Source organism: Falco naumanni, chromosome 18 (assembly GCF_017639655.2).
Source record: "Falco naumanni isolate bFalNau1 chromosome 18, bFalNau1.pat, whole genome shotgun sequence".
Lineage (NCBI taxonomy): Eukaryota > Metazoa > Chordata > Aves > Falconiformes > Falconidae > Falco > Falco naumanni.
This window is the reverse complement of record NC_054071.1, coordinates 4230691-4250327: the sequence shown is the minus strand read 5'-3', so window position 1 is coordinate 4250327 and position 19637 is coordinate 4230691. Positions and strand designations below refer to the sequence as shown.

Here is a 19637-nt window from a genome sequence, read left to right as displayed (position 1 = left end):
CCCTCTGTCCTTGTACCAGGTGACTGTCCCTGTACCCTGGGATTGTCCCTGTACCCCGGGATTGTCCCTCTGTCCCTGTACCCCAGGACTGTCCCTGTACCCCAGCACTGTCCCTCTGTCCTCGTACCCCAGGATTGTCCCTGTGCCTCGGGACTGTCCCTGTACCCCCCAGATTGTCCCTCCATCCCTCTGCCCCAGGACTGTCCCTGTACCCCAGGACTGACTCTCTGCCCTTGTCCCACGGGATTGTCCCTGCGCCCCATGACTGTCCCTGTACCCCAGGACTCTCCCTCCGTCCCTGTACCCCAGCATTGTCCCTGTACCCCAGCACTGTCCCTCTGTCCTCGTACCCTGGGACTGTCCCCGTACTCCCGGATTGTCCCTTCATCCCTCAGCCCCAGGACTGTCCCTGTACCCCAAGGTTGTCCCCATACTTCTGATCTGTCCCACTATCCCTGTACCCCAGGGCTGTCCCTGTGTCCCTGTACCCCAGGATTGTCCTTGTATTGTGAGACTGTCCCTGTACCCCCAGATTGTCCCTCCGCCCCTCTGCCCCAGGACTGTCCCTGTACCCCCCAGATTGTCCCTCCGCCCCTCTGCCCCAGGACTGTCCCTGTACCCCAGAACTGACCCTCTGCCCTTGTCCCACGGGATTGTCCCTGTGCCCCGCGACTGTCCCTGTACCCCAAGATTGTCCCTGTACCCCAGGATTGTCCCTCCATCCCTCTGCCTCAGGATTGTCCCTGCACCCCAGGAGTGTTGTCCCTGTGCCCCAGGACTGTCCTTGCACCATGGGACTGTCCCTGTACCCCAGGATTGTCCCCGTACCCCAGAACCACCAGCCCTGCCCGTCCCCCCCATCCCCAAACCCGGCAGCGGTGTCACCACCCCGGTGCCCCGCACGGTGACAGTGGGGGGCCAGGGCCGAGCTTTGTGTCCCCCCCCCGGGGACCACCCCCCGGCGAAGCCTCCGCACCCCCCTGCAGCCGGCGCAGCCCCGGGGGCCGGAGCAGGACCCTGGGGTGAAGGGGGGGGGGGGGGTGTAAGCGCGCGGGGGCGGCGGGAGCGCGCAGGGGGTGGGAGAGGGGTGGCGGGAGCGCTTGGGGGGGGGGGGGCGCGGCGGGAGCGCGCGGGGTGGCGGGAGCGCGCAGGGGGAGTGGGAGACCGGGATGGCGGGAGCGCGCGCGCGGGGGGGGGGGGAGCGGGATGGCGGGAGCGCGCGAGGGGGGGGGCCGCGGCGGGAGCGCGCAGGGAGCCGGCGCGCCCTCGCCCGGGGCCGGGGCCGGGAGCGCGGAGGCGGAGCCCGGGAGCGGCGGGAGGCGGCGGCTCCGTCCTCCCCGCAAACTTTCCCGGAGCGGCCGGCGGGGCCATGGGCCGCGGCCCGCGCTGAGCACCATGATCCCGGCCGGGGGCTGCCTCTGCGCCGGGCTGCTGCTCGCCGCCCTCCGCCCCGCCGCCTCCGAAGGTGGGTCCGACCCGACCGGGGGGAGGGGGGGGGCACCGGGCCGCGGGGGGACACCGGGCCGCGGGAGCGTCCCCGCGGCGGGACTTTGCGCAAAGTTTTCCACGGGACCGGGGGGTGGGCAGCGGGCTGCGGCGTGCCCGGGGCTGCTCGGGTGGAAGTGATGGGACCCCCCCCCAAGGCCCTCCCCTGTCCGGTGACCCCTCGCTCCCCCCCCTCCCCCCCCCCCCCCCCCGGCTCTCCCCGCCGCGATGGCCCGTAGAGGCTGGACGGGGCTGGACTGGGAGGCGCTGGGGCGGACTGGGGCTCCGGTCCCCCTGAGCTAGACGAGCCCCGGGAGACAGTTTGGGGGACCCGGTGCCACCCCTAGCGGGGACCCCCCCGGCTGCATCTGCTGCCAGGGCTCCGGTACCACCCGGGGGGGGGGGGGCACCCCAGTTCCCGGGGTGGGGGGAACCTCCGTGGAGGCACGGGGAGGTTTCGGGGTGCTGGGGCAGGCGCGGCGCCCCACGGAGCGGGTGGGTGGGTGGGTGGGTGCGTCCCCGTCGCTCCCATCCACATTCTCGACGTGCCGCACCCTGCCCAGCCCGGGAGAGCGGCCGGGAGGGAGCGGGAGCAGCCTGGCCACGAGCCCTGCCTGTCCCCAGGCACGAGGACAGGGCTGGCAGGGGACAGGGACAGGGCTGGTGGCCCCAAGCTGGCTATCAGGAGCCCCAAAAGTCACCGGCAAGGTCTGACCCCGCTGCGTGCTCCGCGCCTGCCTCCGTGCAGCCCCGGCACTTGGGGGGCAGCTCCGGCACTTGGGGGGATTTGGGAAGCGACTTCCCGGTGGGGCTGAGTCAGTGCAGGGTCGTGGGGACCTGCTGGGTGCCCCCTGCTCCCGGCACCCCATGGCTGGCGTGGCTCTGTGCCGGGGAGCCCCCGGCTGCGGGCTGGGGACACACCGGTGTGTCCCTCGTCCCCATCCCTGTGGCCGGAGCCATGTGCTGGCTGGGAGGGGATGCCCGGCAGCCCCCGCTCGGGATGTGGGCACAAGGCCGGTGGGCTTTGCCGTGCCGGATTCCTCGGTGGCTGCCCATGGGCAGACGGGGCAATCCGCGGCGGCACTGCCACCGGAGCCAGCCGGGCAGGGTGATGGATCATCGACTGCCCTTCCCGGCGCCCGGCTGGGGAACTGGAGGAGCAGGCAGGGCCGAAGCCCACGGGATGGAGCTGGGATGCCACCAGGCTCGCCCGTCCCGCCTGCCCTTCGCCCTGGGAAAGCCCCCGGCACCCCCTGCCCGCGCCGCGAGGCAGGCGGAGGGCAGACCTTGAGCTTTGGCCGCCTGCCGCGACGGCACGGTTCCCTCCTGGGGGGGACCTGCCACCGCGCAGCCAAGGCCACGGCGGTTGGGTGGGGGCCGGACCCCAGATTTGGGGGGCTTTCCCCTCCCTGGGGGCTCCCCCTTGCTCGGCGGCCCCGCAGCCGGCAGCGGAGGCGGCTGCCAGCCTGGTCCCCCGGCCATGAGGCCGCGCAGGCAGCTGCCACACCAGGGGCTGTCACTCAGCGGCGGCACGGCCGGGGACCGGGACACCAGCCCCCTGCCCCCCGGCACGGCTGCCCGACCCCCCGTGCGCCTCCATACCCCTGTGCCTGGGGAGGGGACGGCGGTGGCTCAGGGCTGGTGGCACCGGGGTCGCTGCTGTGCCGGGGCGGTGGGAGGCTCAGTGCTGGGCTGGGGGCTGGGGGGAGGGGGTTCATCCCGGCGGGGCGCCGGGGGCCGCGGGCGCGCCAGGGCTGGGCCGTGCCCGCCAGCCCTGCGTCACCGCTGCTCCCCAAACACGCCCGACCTGAAAAGGCGGTTCCTGCCGGGAGCGGGCGGCCGGGGGCCCCGTGCCACCCGCCACCGTGACTCACCCGCCCGGCCCAGGGCTCAGGGCGCAGGCTGCCGCGCCCCCCACCCTGCACCCGCCCCGATGCCCCGGGGATGGTCCGTGGCCCCCCATGGGATGGGGCTGGCCGGGCCCCGGCAGCCGTCGCCGCTCAACAATCGGGTCTTGTCTGAGTGTGGCCCCCCCGCCGGCGTGGGCAGAGCATTCCTGCCCGCGGCTCCCACGCCGGCCCCCGGCACGGCACAGCCCCCCGGCACGGCACAGCCGGCTCCGTGGGTCCCAGCCTGGCCCCCAGCAGCACCCGACGCCCACTGTGGGCACGGGGCGACGTCGTCCCCCGGCTGTCCCTCGCGCGGGGCTGGGTGCCAAGGCGGGAGCAGCTCTGCCGTGTGCCGGGGCGGCAGCCGGGCGAGCGGTGCAGGAAGCCCATCGGAAGCTGTTGGGAGCAGCCCCGGAGATAAACTGCTCCCGTGGGACCCGCGGTGCTGTCGCCAGCTCGGTGTCCCGCGGGGACGAGGACGGGCTGGGCGATGGCACCCGCTGAGCTCCCGCTCCGTCCCCGCAGTCTGCACCGGCACCGACATGAAGCTGCTGCGTCCCTCCAGCCCCGAGAGCCACTACGAGACCCTGCGGCACCTCTACCAGGGCTGCCAGGTGGTGCAGGGCAACCTGGAGCTCACCTACCTGCCCCCCGATGCCGACACCGCCTTCCTCAAGGTGCCTAGGGTGGGGAACACCCCGGGGGGGGGGGATGGTGGGGGTCCGGCTGTCCCCTCACCCCTGTCCCCCCACCTCAGGACATCAAGGAGGTGCAGGGCTACGTGCTGATCGCGGAGAACCAAGTGAGCGGGCTGGAGCTGCAGAGCCTGCGCATCATCCGAGGGACGCAGCTCTTCCAGGAGCGTTATGCCCTGGCTGTGATGGGCAACGCCGGCCCTGCCGGCACGCCGGGGCTGCGCCAGCTCGGCATGCGGCACCTCACAGGTCGGGGACCCCTCACCGGGGTGGTCGCTGCTGGCACGGGGGGGCTTGGGGCTGTGGGTGCTGCTCCTGGGGCTGGGAGGGTGCACGGGGCTGCTGGCCCTGCCTGGGGCTGGGGGTCCTTGTGGGGCTCCAAGTCCCCATCTGAGGCTGGGGGTCCCTCTGGGGTGGCAGGTCTCCATCTAGGGCTGGGTGTCCCCGTGGGGTGGCAGGTCCTGGGTGTCCCTCTGGGGTGGCAGGTCCCCCTCTAGGGCTGGGTGTCCCTATGGGGCTGGGTGTCCCTGTGGGGTGGCAGGTCCTGGGTGTCCCCATGGGGTGGCAGGTCCTCCTCTAGGGCCGGGTGTCCCTATGGGGCTGGGTGTCCCTCTGGGGCTGGGTGTCCCTCTGGGGTGGCAGGTCTCCAACTAGGGCTGGGTGTCCCCGTGGGGTGGCAGGTCTCCATCTAGGGCTGGGTGTCCCCATGGGGTGGCAGGTCCCCATCTAGGGCTGGGTGTCCCCGTGGGGTGGCAGGTCCCCGTCTAGGGCTGGGTGTCCCCATGGGGCTGGATGTCCCCGTGGGGTGGCAGGTCTCCATCTAGGGCTGGGTGTCCCCATGGGGTGGCAGGTCTCCATCTAGGACTGGGTGTCCCCATGGGGCTCCAGGTCCCTGGCTGGGATGGGATGTCCCTGTGGGGCACCAGGTCCCCGTCTAGGGCTGGGTGTCCCCATCTAGGGCTGGGCATCCCTGTGGGGTGGGGTGGCTGGTCCCTCTCCAGGACAGGATGTCTTGATGGGGCTCCAGGTCCACATCTAGGTGGTGTGTCCCCATGAGGTGGCAGGTCCCCATCTAGGGTTGGGTGTCCCCACGAGGCTGGGTGTCCCCATCTAGGGCTGGGCATCCCCGTGGAGTGGCAGGTCCCCATCTAAGGCTGAGTGTCCCCATAGGGCTGCAGGTCCTTGTCCCAGTCTGGGAGTCCTCACGGGTCTGCAGGACCCCCCCCCTCCCCACACTGACCCCCCCGCCTGTCCCCACGCAGAGATCCTGAAGGGAGGGGTGCGCATTGAGAGGAACCCCCAGCTCTGCTTCCAGGAGACCATCCTGTGGTCTGACATTTTCCACCGACACAACGAGCTCCGTGGCGAGACCTGGGTGGAAACCACCCGCAGCCGCAGCTGTGAGCACCGGCACCCTGGCTGGGGGTGGGGGGGGGGCTGTGGTACCCAGGGAGGGGGGCCGGGGGTCACAAGCCCCCACGACATCCCCTGCTCACGTCTTCCCCTGGCGCAGGTCCTGACTGCCGGGCGTTGTGTGCTGAGGGGCACTGCTGGGGCGAGGGGCCACAGGACTGCCAGACACGTGAGTAGAGACCCCTGCCCACCTCTGCCCCCCTCCCAGGGACCTCCCAAAGCCCCTGACCTGTGGGCCCCTCCAAAACCCCTGGGGAGCCCCCTCCCTCCACCTGTCCCTGCCTCACTGACCCCTATATAACACCTAAATCCTGACCTCAGAGACCCCCTGGACCTTTCGCTTGCCCCCCCCAAACCCCTGTCCCATTGACCCCTAAAATCGCTGCCCTGGGGATCCCCACAGATCACTGTCCCCCCATTGGCACCCAAATCCCTACCACAGGGACCTCCCCAAGATCCCTGCCCTGGGAACCCAGCTACCCCCCCAGCTCCTCATCCTGGGGACCCTCGCATCCCCAGAGGGGGGGGTCCTGTCCCCACCACGTCCCTCACTTTCCCTACCAGTGACCAACAGCATCTGCCACGGCTGCCCACGCTGCAAGGGCACGAAGCCGACGGACTGCTGCCACGAGCAGTGCGCTGCCGGCTGCACTGGCCCCAAGCACTCCGACTGCCTGGTGCGCATGGGGATGGGGCACGGGGGACCGGGATGGGGCACAGGGGGCATCCCCAGGCTGGGGGGGGATGCTGGGGTCTCACACCAGCAGTGTGCTGCCACTCCGACTGCCTGGTGCGCACGGGGATGGGGCACAGGGGGCATCCCCAGGCTGGGGGGGGATGCTGGGGTCTCACACCAGCAGTGTGCTGCCACTCCGACTGCCTGGTGCGCACGGGGATGGGGCACGGGGGACCGGGATGGGGCACAGGGGGCATCCCCAGGCTGGGGGGGGATGCTGGGGTCTCACACCAGCAGTGTGCTGCCACTCCGACTGCCTGGTGCGCACGGGGATGGGGCACGGGGGACCGGGATGGGGCACAGGGGGCATCCCCAGGCTGGGGGGGGATGCTGGGGTCTCACACCAGCAGTGTGCTGCCACTCCGACTGCCTGGTGCGCACGGGGATGGGGCACGGGGGACCGGGATGGGGCACGGGGGGCATCCCCAGGCTGGGGGGGGGGGGGGATGCTGGGGTCTCACACCAGCAGTGCACTGTTCCTTTGACTGCCTGGTGTGCACGGGGATGGGGCACAGGGGACCAGGATGGGGCATGGGGGGCATCCCCAGGCTGGGGGGGGGGGAGGGGGATGCTGGGGTCTCACACCAGCAGTGCGCTGCCACTCCAACTGCTTGGGGGGCACAGGGGACCGGGACAGGGCACAGGGGGCATCCCCAGGCTGGGGGGAGATGCTGGGGTCTCACACCAGCCATTTCCCGCCCCCCCCCTCCCCAGGCATGCCTGAACTTCAACCGGAGTGGGATCTGTGAGCTGCACTGTCCCCCCCTCGTCATCTACAACTCAGACACCTTCGAGTCGGTGCCCAACCGCGACGGGCGCTACACCTTTGGTGCCAGCTGCGTCAGCCAGTGTCCCTGTGAGCGCCACGCCACCAAGGGGGGGGGTCTGGTGCCGAGCTACAGTGGCCCTGACCCCCCCCTCTGCTCCCCTTAGATAACTACCTCGCCACGGAGGTGGGGTCCTGCACCCTTGTGTGCCCCCAGAACAGCCAGGAGGTCACCGTCAACAACGTCCAGAAGTGTGAGAAGTGCAGCAAGCCCTGCCCGGAGGGTGAGTAGCCCCCCCTGTGCCTGGGGAGGGGGCTCTGGGGACCCCAGGGGTGCGTGGGGGCTATGCCCTCGCGGGGTCCCTTCGTGGACTGCAGTGAGCATTCTGGGGGGAGTGGGGGTCCTGGCAGAGCACCCCAGCCCTGCTGGGCCCCCCCCCCCCCCCCGCAGTGTGCTACGGGCTGGGAGTGGATTTTCTCAAGGGCGTCCGTGCTGTGAACGCCTCCAACATCCAGCACTTCGCCGGCTGCACCAAGATCTTCGGCAGCCTGGCCTTCCTGCCCGAGACCTTCGCCGGGTAAGTGCCTCTCCCCCTCCCCAAGCCTGCAGGCAGCTGCCAGGACCCCTGCCAGGACCCCTCCCAACCTCCCTCCCATCCCTGGCAGAGACCCCAGCACCAACACGCCGCCCCTGGACCCCAAACTGCTGCGGATCTTTGAGAGCCTGGAAGAGCTGACGGGTGAGAGCCAGGGGGAGCTGGGGCTTGGGGGCTTCGGGTGCGGGGGGGACACACAGGGTGGTGACGCTCGTCTCCCCGCAGGCTTCCTCTACATCGCTGCTTGGCCACCCAGCTTGCAGGACCTGGGCGTCTTCCAAAACTTGCGGGTCATCCGGGGCCGCGTGCTGCACAAGTGAGTGGGGATGGGGACGTGGGGCGGGGGGACACACGCATGGGGGGGGGGGGGGGGGATGTCCAACGCTCACCCAGCGGTGTCTCGGCAGCGGCGCCTACTCACTGACGCTGCGGGACCTGGCGGTGCGGGCGCTGGGGCTCCGTGCCCTGCAGGAGATCAGCAGCGGGATGGTGCTCGTCCACCACAACCCCCAGCTCTGCTTCCTCCAGAAGGTGCCCTGGGACAGCATCTTCCGCAACCCCCGCCAGCGCCTCTTCCAGACCCACAACAAGCCCCCCGAGCAGTGCGGTAAGCAGCGCCCGTGGGGGCTGGGGATGGGGGAACCCATGGATGCCCCCCCCTTGTTGCGCACAGTGCCCCCCGAGCCATGCAGTATGCAGCACCCACAGGGGATGGGGGAACCCATTGACCCCCCCTTGTTGCCCACAGTGGCCCCTGAACAGTGCGGTAAGAAGCACCCATGGGGGTCAGGGCTGGGGGGAACCCATGGATGCCCCCCCCTGTTGCTCACGGTGCCCCCTGAGCAGCGCAGTAAGCAGCACCCGTAGGGGACAGGGCTTGGGGAACCCGTGGACCCCCACCCTATTGCTCACAGTGTCCCCCAAGCCATGTGGTGAGCAGCACCCATGGGGGATGGGGGGAAGTGGTGGCCCCCCACCCATTTCATCTGTAAACAAACTTTTTTTACCCACTAACCATCCTTAGTATATTGGGAACATAGTGCTTAGATGATCTCTTTGTCTCCAGAGCTGACCCCTTGGTGATTAAGATTGTTAATCCACTCAGTTTCAGAATGCTCATACTGAGTATTTTCAGTAGCTTTGAATGTATATGTTAATAAATGGCACATTTAGGGTTGTTATGCTGTCAAGTGTAGAATAGAATATTTCAGTTGGAAGTTGCTCACAGTGTCCCCCGAGCAGTGCAGTAAGCAGCACCCATGGGGGATGGGGCTGGGGGGAACCCGTGCCCCCCCCGTTGCTGACAGTACCCCCCACAGAGAGCGAGGGGCTGGTCTGCTTCCACCTCTGCGCCCACGGGCACTGCTGGGGCCCCGGCCCGACCCAGTGTGTCGCCTGCGAGCGGTTCCTGCGCGGCCAGGAGTGCGTCGCCTCCTGCAACCTCCTGGACGGGTGAGTGGTGACCCCCTGGGGATGGTGGGCAGACCCCCACCCCAGGACTGCGGCGAGCCCTGGACCCCATCCCTGCACCCACCCCACGGTCCCTTCGCCCCGCAGAGCCGTCCGGGAGCACGCCAACGGGACGCGTTGCCTGCCGTGCCACCCCGAGTGCCAGCCCCAGAACGGCACCGAGACCTGCTTCGGCTCGGTGAGGATGGGGGGGACACACAGACAGGGTGGGGGGGTGGCCCCCAACGCCTGCATCCCTCAACCCACCCCCCCGCCCCTTGCAGGAGGCAGACCAGTGCGTGGCGTGCGCCCACTACAAGGATGCGCAGCAGTGCGTGCGGCGGTGCCCCAGCGGTGTGAAGGCGGACGCCTCCTTCGTGCCCGTCTGGAAGTACCCGGATGAAGATGGTGTCTGCCAGCTCTGCCCCACCAACTGCACCCACTCGTGAGTTGGGGGAGGGGGGCGTCCAGCCGGGCACGGGCAGGGGGTGGCGAAGGGGCTGGGGTGGCTGCTGCACGCTCTGTCCCCAGGTGCACGATCCGGGATGAGGACGGCTGTCCCATGGACCAGAAGCCAAGGTATGAGCGTGGGTGCCTCGTGCCACCCTGACCCCCACCCCCCTGGGTGCTTGTGGGGGGTGCTCCTGCAGCCAGGACCCCCACCCTGTCCCCATCTTCCCCCTCCTGGTCACCTCCTGTCCCGCAGCCAGGTGACATCCATCATCGCCGGCGTGGTGGGGGCTCTGCTGGTTGTGGTCCTCCTGCTCATCACCGTCATCTGCGTCAAGCGCCGGCGGCAGCAGGAGCGGAAACACACCATGCGGCGCCTGCTGCAGGAGACCGAGGTGGGGGCGCTGGGACCGGCCGCTCTCGAGGAGGGGGGGGGGCAGCTGGATGGACCCCCAAGCCCCCCCCTCACCTGTCTGTGCCCCACAGCTGGTGGAGCCGCTGACGCCCAGCGGAGCCCTCCCCAACCAGGCTCAGATGCGGATCCTCAAGGAGACGGAGCTCAAGAAAGTGAAAGTGTTGGGCTCCGGTGCTTTCGGCACTGTCTACAAGGTGAGGGGTGGGGGGCACCGCTGGAGGGCTGGGACCTTCCCTGCTTTGCACCCCCTCACCCACGTCCCCCCCGTTACCTCAGGGCATCTGGATCCCCGACGGGGAGAGCGTGAAGATCCCGGTGGCCATCAAGGTCTTGCGGGAGAACACGTCGCCCAAAGCCAACAAGGAGATCCTGGACGTGAGTGCGCCAGCGGTGCCGGTGGGTGCGCGGTGCCGGCAGCGACCCCTGCTCAGCCTGACACCGTCTCCCCCCAACCCCGGCAGGAGGCCTACGTGATGGCGGGGGTGGGCAGCCCCTACGTGTCCCGGCTGCTGGGCATCTGCCTGACCTCCACGGTGCAGCTGGTGACGCAGCTGATGCCCTACGGCTGCCTCCTGGACTACGTGCGGGAGAACAAGGACCGCATCGGCTCCCAGGACCTGCTCAACTGGTGCGTGCAGATCGCCAAGGTAGGACCTGGGGGGGACTGGGGGGGACCTGGGGGGTTGTGGCTGCAGGGCCAGGGCCAGCCTGATGCGTGCCCCCCACCCCCCGCCCAGGGGATGAGTTACCTGGAGGAGGTGCGGCTGGTGCACCGGGATCTGGCCGCTCGCAACGTCCTGGTCAAGAGCCCCAACCACGTCAAGATCACCGACTTCGGGCTGGCCCGGCTGCTCGACATCGACGAGACCGAGTACCACGCTGATGGTGGCAAGGTGGGGCTCAGGGACAGAGGGATGGGGACCAGGATGGTGCCCCTTGGTGACAGCCAGCCCCACCCCCCCCACCCTGCTCACCTCTCCGTCCTCCCTCTGTCCCAGGTCCCCATCAAGTGGATGGCGCTGGAGTCCATCCTGCGCCGGCGCTTCACGCACCAGAGCGATGTCTGGAGCTACGGTACGTCGGGGCGGCCCCATCCCTGGGCTCAGCACCAGGCAGGGTGCACAGGGGGGGACCCTGGGGCACTGCTGACCCCCGTCCCCCCAGGTGTCACCGTGTGGGAGCTGATGACCTTCGGAGCGAAGCCCTACGACGGGATCCCCGCTCGCGAGATCCCCGACCTGCTGGAGAAGGGCGAGAGGCTGCCGCAGCCGCCCATCTGCACCATCGACGTCTACATGATCATGGTGAAATGTACGGGGAGGGGGACAAGGACGTGGCACGGGGACAGGACACCGTGGTGGCACTTCGCTCCCGGCCCTGACGGTGCCTGGCTCTGCTCCAGGCTGGATGATCGACTCCGAGTGCCGGCCCAAGTTTCGGGAGCTGGTCACCGAGTTCTCCCGCATGGCCCGGGACCCCCAGCGCTTCGTGGTCATTCAGGTACGCAGGTCCCCGGGGGTCCTGTCCCCCCTCCAGCACCCCGGCACGGGCACTGACCGCTGCGCTCCCCCCCAGAACGACATGGCGGGGCTGCCCGGCTCCATCGACAGCACCTTCTACCGCGCCCTGCTCGAGGAGGAGGACATGGATGATCTGGTGGACGCCGAGGAGTACCTGGTCCCTCACCACGGCTTCTTCAGCGCCGAGACCTCCACCACCTACCGCAGCCGCATCTCCTCCATGCGGGTAGGGGGGCTGGGGAGGGGGAGGCAGAGGTGGGGGGTCGGGGGGTGACCCAGTGCCGGGGCAGCCCAGGGCAAGGCTGCAGCCACCGGGACAGCGCGTGACCCCGTGCCCTCCCCTGCACCCAGAGCACGGCGGAGACCCCGGTGGACGCAGAGGAGGGGGAGGGCTTGGCCCCCTTCCCCTTCCCCCCCCAGGGCCTGGTGGAGGGGCCGGAGGGCCCAGTGCCGGAGGTGCTGGAGGGGGATGCCGGGGCCAAGGCGGCCGCGCAGAGCGCGTTGGTGCAGGAGCCCGGCGCCCTGCCGCGCTACAGCGAGGATCCCACCGGGCTGGCGGCTGAGGAGAGCGAGGGTCTGGATGCTGAGGGCTTCACCGCCCCGGCCCCCTGCACCACCATGCCAGGTAGGGAGGGCATGGGTGGGACCCCGCAGGAGGGGGCTGCCCGCCCACCCCATCGCCCCTAACGCACCCCTCGCCCCTGCAGAGTATGTGAATCAGGCCGGGGAGCAGCGGTCCCCACCCCGGCACCCCCGGGCACCCCCGTCCCCACCGGACAAGCCCAAGGGGCACCAGGGGAAGAACGGGCTCATCAAGGAAGCCAAGCACCCCTTCCCGGGGCCCTTCGGCCACGCCGTGGAGAACCCCGAGTACCTGGCACCCCCCGGCCCACCCGTCCCCAGCACCTTCAGCCAGGCCTTCGACAACCCCTACTACTGGAACCAGGACCCCCCCAAGGCTGGTGGCCCCGAGGGTGGCCCCGGCACGACGCCCACGGCTGAGAACCCCGAGTACCTCGGCCTGGCTGGCCCCGATGATGCGGCCGTATAGGGCTGGGCCGTACAGAGACCCCCCCTCACTCTGCCAAGGCAGCTTGGGGGGGGACAGCACACAGCGAGCCAGGATGTGGGGCTGGCGGCTGTCCCCTCCGCCCAGGGGCGTCCACGCTAGCGCCGTGGGGTGACACCGGCCATGGAGGGCTGGGAGAGCCCAGGATGCCGTGGGACAGTGTGGCAGCAAGTGTGGGGACAGAGAGGGGTCACCCTTCGTACCAGTTGCTGCTCTGGGCCCCCCCCAGAGCTGGGCAGTGGCAGGGGGGTGGGTGACACGCACGCTGCATCGAGCCGGCCGGTGCTCAGACTGCGAGTGGGAGCAGCCCGGGAGCTCGGCCCCAGCGTGGCCCGGAGGACAGCCTGCCACCGTCACCCCAAAGGCTCCTGCGCCACCAGCCACCTCGCCGGGGCTGTCCTGGTCCGGCTCATCCCGTGAACGTCACCGCCACCGCCACCCCAGGACACACGGACTTGCACTGAGAGCAGGCGGACACCGGGCTCGTGTCCCGGCTCCTCCTGGATTCTTTTGAAGCCGACTGTATCGCACCGAGATGTATATTTGATAATTGTACATTGGTTTTTTTTTTGGTTTTCTACTCTCCTTGTCCGTGTGGTTCCCCTTTCTCCGTCGCCGGGCAGCCAGCTCTGCCTCCCCGTGAGGACCGTCGTGTCCCTTCCCTCCTGGCTCAGCTGCCATCCCCGAGGAGGCAGCCAAGGGCAGGACTCGCTTACCTGGAGGGTTAAAAAGTCCCGATCCCACCTGGCCACCAACCAAGGGCAGGGCAGGCAGGAGACGGGACCTGATCTAACCCCGCGTTTGCACCTCGGTGCCCGTATCCCACCCCCGTTCTTGAGGGACACTCGAGGGGCCACGTTTTCCTTTGTCCTTTATTTAGCACCGGGCCATTGGGTTTATACACAGTATAGAATAAATAGGGGGCCCCTCCGCCGGCTCAGCCACCCCGTGGCGAAGGGCAGAGTCATTACAAGCGGAAAGCAAGAGCTGAAAGCCTGAGAACGGGGACGTGGGGGAAGTTTGTGGCCATTAAATAAATTTCTTGGCCGTGGGGATGCAGCCAAGCCGGGGTTCCCATGCCCGGCCAGGGCAGCTGGTCCCGGCTGCCCTCACACTGGTTTAAACAGTGACAAAGAGAGACTTTAATCATTAACAAATCACGCTCAAGTTTACAGCAAGTGGTTTTTCCTCTGCATTAACCTGCCGGGAGGTTTGGAGCTGCAAAATCCCCTCCAACGCCTGGCCTGGCTTCCCCCGAGGGCTGAGTAGTGTTCAGGGGGGTCCCCCAAATCCCCGCTAGCTGAGGGAGGGGAGAGGAGAGCCCCCTGCGCTGCGGGGAAGTGAGCGCAGGGGAAGGGGGAAGGCAAAGGCGCCCCACGCCGCAGCTACCCCCCACAGCAGGTCAGGCACGGCAGGGACACAACCCAAAGGGATGGGCCAAACCAGCCCCCCCCAGTGACACCAGTACCAGAGCTCTGCCCATCCCAGTTCTCACCCCCAGTGCTGAGGCTCCTTATGCTCTCGTGTTCCCCCGACGTCCCCGCTCTCACAGGAAGCTAACGAAGGCAGCGAGGAGCGAAGCAGGGGGACACCGCGGGCACCGGGAGATGCCAGCAGGGCACAGGGCTACAGGATGACGCAGGGGGGGCGGCTGTTGGTGATTTTCTCCAGTGGTTCCCCATTCCTCGCTCTGCGAATCGCTTCAATCAGCTGAAGAGAGAGGGGAGGGGTCGCATTCCAGGCCGGCCTCGCTGCAAGGTCTGGCGGGGGAGGGAGCACTGGGGACACACACACACAGCGCTCGGGAACACTTTGGGGGACACGTGGAGGTCAGTCAGTGCCAAGGGCCCAAACCTGGAGCTGTGGAGCTCCAGAAACGTTCCCCTCGTTCCCCGCAGGAGCGGCTCAGGCTCGCAGCATCCTACAGCAGGACCCAGAGCAGGTCCCGGCAGGGTGGCGGGAAGGGCAACAACACCTGACGGCATCGTGAGGCTTTGCCAGAGCTTGGGTAGAGCCGGTGGGTGATGAAGCAGAGACACCATGGGACACCCCCCCACACAAGGGGAGCTCACTGCCAAAGCAAGCCCCCCTGCGCCCCCCCTGCAGCCTGGCTGACACGAGGACCCTGTGGGGCCGGGTACTCACGTCCTTTTCGTAGGGAAAGCCTCCGTTCTCCAGCTTGGAGAAGACCAGCTGCCCGTTGATCTCAATCTCAAAGGCACCTTAAAAGCACGCAGGGCCGAGCCATAAGCCAGGCTCCTGCCCTGGGCGGTGTTGCCACCCCCCCCCCCCCCCCCCCCTGCAGCTTTTCCTACCACACCAAACCCCGACACAAGCATCTGGGAGACAGAAACACCACGGTGGTACCCCTTAGCCTACCAGACCGTACCCCCAGTGGTGGGACTGGGCTGACAGAGCACACAGTGCACCCCTGGAGAGCTCGGGGGGGGGCTCCATTCTGCACCCAACAAGACCCCGGTGAGGTCTGAGCGATACGCAGCACCCAGACAACTGGGGCACAACCCTGCCAGCCTCCCCACAAGGTTTAAACCTGCTGAGCCCCCCTCCGAGGCAGGGCTGACACCTGGCACCCCACGGGGGCCAGGCGAGGGCCGCCCCCACCGCAGCGCACCCCAGCAGTGACCCCTGCATGGCGCTGGCAGCTGCAGGCCCCCACCTGTGCCCCCCAGCCTGGACTCAATCTCGATGTCGGGGTACTCCTCCTTGACGGCGCTCGCCAGCTCCTGGTACGTGGGCTCGAAGCCGCAGGGCTCGCTGGGGGCCGGGAGAAGCGGGTGAGAGCCGGGCCCAAAGCGGGGGGAGCCCCCAGCAGCACCCCTCACCCAGGCACCCCCCACCCAACCCCACTCCCAACTAAGGAGCCCCCAGCACCTGCCTCCCCTCCTACCGCCTGTACCCCCACACTCTCCAACAGCTCTCCTACACCCCCAAATCCCCAGAAGTCCATCTGTGACCCCCCCAAAACCCTCCTACCCCCACGCACCCCCCACGAGCGCCCCAATTCTTACACTACCCCAGCGCCCTACGCCCCTCAGCCCCCCCCATATCCCATTACCCCACGACTCACGCTCTCCCCAGCCCCCCCACCCCACAGAGCCCCCCAGTACCCTCCCTCCTCAGCACCACCTTCACCCCCAGGCCTGAACCCACCCCCCAGTGCCCCACACCATATCCCATTACCCCACAACCCACTATCTCCCCAGCCCCCCCACCCCATAGAGCCCCCCAATACCCCCCTCCTCAGCCCCGCCTTCACCCCCAGGCCTGACCCTCCCCCAGTGCCCCCCCACGCCCTGCCCCAGTTCTCCCAGTTTCCGCCCCGGGCAGCCCAGGACCCCCCCACGCATCACCCCCACACCCCCTCCGGGTGCCCCCGCCCCCCCCGCGGCCGGGACGGCGCTCACCAGTACTCCACCACGATGCGGACCCGCCGCTCGGCCCCAGCCCCGGCCCCTTCCCCGGCTGCTGCCGCCGCCTCGGCCCCGCCGCTCATCGCCGCCGGCCCCGCCGTTCGCCCGCCGCTTCCGGGTGCGGCCACGTGACGCGGCGCTTCCGGCCGCGCGCCGCTCCCCTCGCTGCCGCGGGCGGGCGGGGGCGCCACCTGCGGGCGGGAGGAACGCACAGCGGCTCCCGAACCCCCCGGACCCCCCCGACCCCCTTGGGACCCCCCCCGACCCCCTTGGGACCCCCCCCGAGCTCCACGGACCCCCCCGAGCACGTGGGACCCCTACCGACCCCCGCGGGACCCCCCCCGAGCCCCGTGACCCCCCCCTTCGCTCTCCCGGGATAACCCCCCGATTTCGTGGGACCCCCACTGACCCCCGCGGGACACCCACTGACCCCCGCGGGACCCCACCAATCTCGTGGGATCCCCACTGAACCCTGAGGGACCCCCATGACCCCTGCGGGACCCACTGACCTCCATGGACCCCCACTGACCCCCAAGGACCCCCACTGACCCCCAAGGAGCCCCACTGAGCCCCGCGAACCCCCACCGACCCCCGTGGGGCCCCCAGTGACTCCCACAGGACCCCCACTCATCCTGTGGGGCTCCCACCGATCCCGTGGGACCCCCACTGACCCCCTGCAGGATCCCCAATGACCCCTGTGGGACCCCTACCGACCCCTGTGGGACCCCATTGACCCCCATGGCACCCCCACTGACCCCGCAGGAGCTCTCTAGTCCCATGGGGATCCCTGCAGACCCCCAGGACCCCCAGTGCCCCTTGTGGGACCCCCCCTGATCCCCCCACCCCACCCCCGTGGGAGTCCTATAGGGCCTTGTCCCCCCTGCCCCACACCCTAGGGGACCACCCACGGGCCCCCGTGACCCCTATGGAACCCCCAGCATTCTGTGTGGGGAACCCTATGACCCCCCATGGGGTCACCTTGGGGACTCTGGCCCCACAGGTCCCCAAGCACCCGTGGGGACCCCCACACCCTCCGTGGGGGCACCCACCTCACTTATGGGGGACACCCACAAGGGATCCCACCCTCTGTCCCCATGACCCCCCCCCAACCCAGATCCCCTGAGGAGCACCCCCCATCCCACCAAACCCCAGCGGACCCTGCCACCTGCATGAGACCCCCACGGACCCCCCCACCTCACAGGGTCCCCACCTGCCCCAGTCCCTGGGCTGACCCTGTTGGACCCCCCACCTCATGGGGCCCTTCCAGCCCCCTGCATGTGGGTCCCGGGGAGCCCCATCCCAAACTCCCCACAGCCTGGGGTACACCAGAACAGCCACATGGCCCTGTGCCCCTCCCCCCCCATCCCGGCTGTGTCCCCCCCCACTCCCCCCTCCCAGGGCTGTGCTGCTCCTGGGGTCACCCCAGTGCATTGTGGGAAACTCCCCATCACCACCGTGGGGTCGTAGGATGGGGGTTCAGGGGGCTCAGCCCCCCCGGGGCTGGCACAGGGCCAGGCTGGATGGTTCATGCCGGGGCTGGGGGGCTGGGGGGGCACCCCTGGGTGGCATGGGGGCGCTGGGTGCCGGGCCGCCGGCCTGGGGCGGCATGATGTCAGGCGGGGGCGGGAGCTGGCGCAGGTAGATAAAGCCGGAGAGAACAGGAATCCCCGGTCCGGCGGGAGGGTGGCGGGACACGGCGGGCGCCTGCAGGTAGGAGCGGGGCTGGGGTGGGGGTCCCCCATGCCGTGGGGGCTACTAGCCATGCTGAGATGTTGGTCTCATCCCACCAGCGTGACCCCAGTCCCCCACTGCGCCCCCACCTCTTCCCTCCCACCTTCCTCCCAACTCTTCCTCCTCCCCCGCTGCCCCGGCACGGCCTTGTCGCTGCCGCCACCCCACAGCCCCCTGGCTGGGGGAGCCCTGTCCCACCACCTGAGCGCCCACCGGGACCCCTGCCCACAGCTGGTGGCCCTGGGACCCTGCCCCTTAGCCCTGATGACCCTGGGACCCTGTCCCCTAATCCTGGTGGCCTTGGGACCCCATCCTGTAGCCCTGGTGACCCTGGGACCCTGTCCCCTAATTCTGGTGGCCCTGGCACCCCATCCTATAACTCTGGTGGCCCTGAGACCCTGTCCCTTCACCCTGGTGACCCTGGGACCCTGTCCCCTAATTCTGGTGGCACTAGCACCCTACCCCATAACCCTCGTGGCCCCAAGACCCTGTCCCCTAATCCTGGTGGCCCTGGGACCCCATCCCTTAGCCCTGGGAGCCCTGGGTCCCTGTCCCCTAATCCTGGTAGCCCTGGGATCTCATTCTATAGCCCTAGTGGCCCTGGGACCCTGTCCTCTAATCCTGGTGGCCCTGGGACCCCATCCCGTAACCCTGGTGGCTCTGGGACCCTTCTCATAGCCCTGGTGGCCTTGGGACCTCTGCCCTATAGCCCTGGTGGCCCTGGGACCCCACCCTGTAGCCTCAACACCCCCCAGTCCCCCTGTCCCACAGTCCTGCTGGCCCTGAGACCCCATCCCTTACTGTTGGTGGCCCTGGGACCCTGTCCCCTAGAACCGGTGGCCCTGGTCCCCCTACTCCATAACCCTGGTGGCCCTGGGACCCAGCCCTATAGTCCTGACACCATCCGGTCCCCCACCCCATAACCCTGGTGGCCCTGGCCCCCTTGCCCCATAGTCCCTGTCCCCCCCCTGTTTGTCCCAGACCCCAGGGACACCCCATGTCCCCTCACCATCACCACCACCCCATCAGAGCCCCATCATGGCCACCAGGAGAGGGCTGGCACTGGGGTGACCTGAGGCCACAGTGATGGGCTGGCAGTCTGGTGGCAGGGCTGTGCCACCATCCCAGCACCCCACGGGATCCCCATCTGTCACATCCCCCATCAGTCCCTCCAGTGTCCCCTGCATGGCTTGGGGTGACGCTGCGTGTCACCATGGGCAGCATCACCCCACGTGATCCCCAGTTGTCCCCTGTGTCCCCAGGCTCACCCCAGGGCTTGACCCAGCAGGGAGACCCCAGCTGAGCCGGGATGGAGCAGAGGGTCCGTGCCGGTGGGATGGCCGGGGCAGGGCTGGGGATGTGGCGGGGCAAGGATGGGATGGGGATGGTGGTGGCAGCCGCGTGATGGCATCGGTCCTGCCGGGCCATGGACTTGGACCCTGAGCTGGCCCAGGGGCGGGGGACAGGGACAGGGATGGGGACGGGCAGCGGTGAATGATTAACCCGGCCCCGTGCAGCATCCCGGCCCCGGCAGTGTGCGCGTGCCCGCAGCCACCGAGTGCCGCCGGCGCGGCCATGGGCGCCGCGCGTGTGTTACGTGTGCCACGTGCCAGCCGGCCCCACACCACCATGGCCAGGCTGTGCCTGACCCTGCCTGGCCCAGGGGACCGGCGGTGGCACCGGCTGTGCCAAGCCGTGCCGTGCCACGCCGAGCTGTGCCATGCCGAGCTGTGCCATGCCGCGGCAGGGCTGGCCCAGGGCCGTGGTTGCAAATCTTTTTGGGGCCAAAACCGGCACTCTGGCCGGTGCCCCCCTACCCTCCGAGGGCTGCGGCACCGCCTGGATGATGACACCAGTGGCCTGGCAGGGGTGCCGGGTGGCACTGCTGCGTGGGGGGGCCGTGCCGGCGGGCGGGTTCTCGGCAGTTCCCACGGCGGGTGTGGGTGCCGGCTCCCTCGCCCCTGGCCTGCCGGCGCGGCCGCCCCGGCTGGG

The 19637-nt window shown here is 69.3% G+C and overlaps 2 protein-coding genes across 3 annotated transcripts; one reads left to right on the top strand and one right to left on the bottom strand.

Annotated features, from left to right (window-relative positions):
• The first annotated feature begins 1281 nt into the window (after positions 1 to 1281).
• On the top strand, positions 1282 to 13038 carry ERBB2 (erb-b2 receptor tyrosine kinase 2). Its single transcript, XM_040617420.1, has 27 exons — positions 1282 to 1465; positions 3900 to 4051; positions 4132 to 4318; positions 5332 to 5469; positions 5583 to 5651; positions 6047 to 6159; positions 6933 to 7074; positions 7152 to 7268; positions 7436 to 7562; positions 7651 to 7724; positions 7806 to 7896; positions 7988 to 8187; positions 8900 to 9032; positions 9138 to 9228; positions 9314 to 9474; positions 9561 to 9608; positions 9736 to 9874; positions 9966 to 10088; positions 10171 to 10269; positions 10356 to 10541; positions 10632 to 10787; positions 10893 to 10968; positions 11059 to 11205; positions 11297 to 11394; positions 11470 to 11640; positions 11766 to 12039; positions 12122 to 13038. Exons 1-27 carry the CDS (start codon positions 1396 to 1398, stop codon positions 12463 to 12465), a joined length of 3726 nt encoding a protein of 1241 aa, XP_040473354.1. The 5' UTR covers positions 1282 to 1395; the 3' UTR covers positions 12466 to 13038.
• Positions 13039 to 13088: 50 nt separating this feature from the next.
• Positions 13089 to 16026, bottom strand: MIEN1 (migration and invasion enhancer 1). 2 transcript variants are annotated; one of them, XR_005831373.1, is made up of 5 exons: positions 15909 to 16026; positions 15161 to 15258; positions 14629 to 14705; positions 13979 to 14193; positions 13089 to 13199 (listed from the first exon to the last, which is right to left on the bottom strand). XR_005831373.1 is itself a non-coding variant. In XM_040617425.1 (4 exons), exons 1-4 carry the CDS (start codon positions 15995 to 15997, stop codon positions 14110 to 14112), a joined length of 348 nt encoding a protein of 115 aa, XP_040473359.1. In that variant the 5' UTR covers positions 15998 to 16026; the 3' UTR covers positions 13338 to 14109. The 2 variants fall into 2 exon arrangements, 1 of the variants encoding a protein (XP_040473359.1); XM_040617425.1 differs by lacking the exon at positions 13089 to 13199 and having other exon boundaries at positions 13338 to 14193.
• Between the last annotated feature and the right edge of the window lie 3611 nt (positions 16027 to 19637).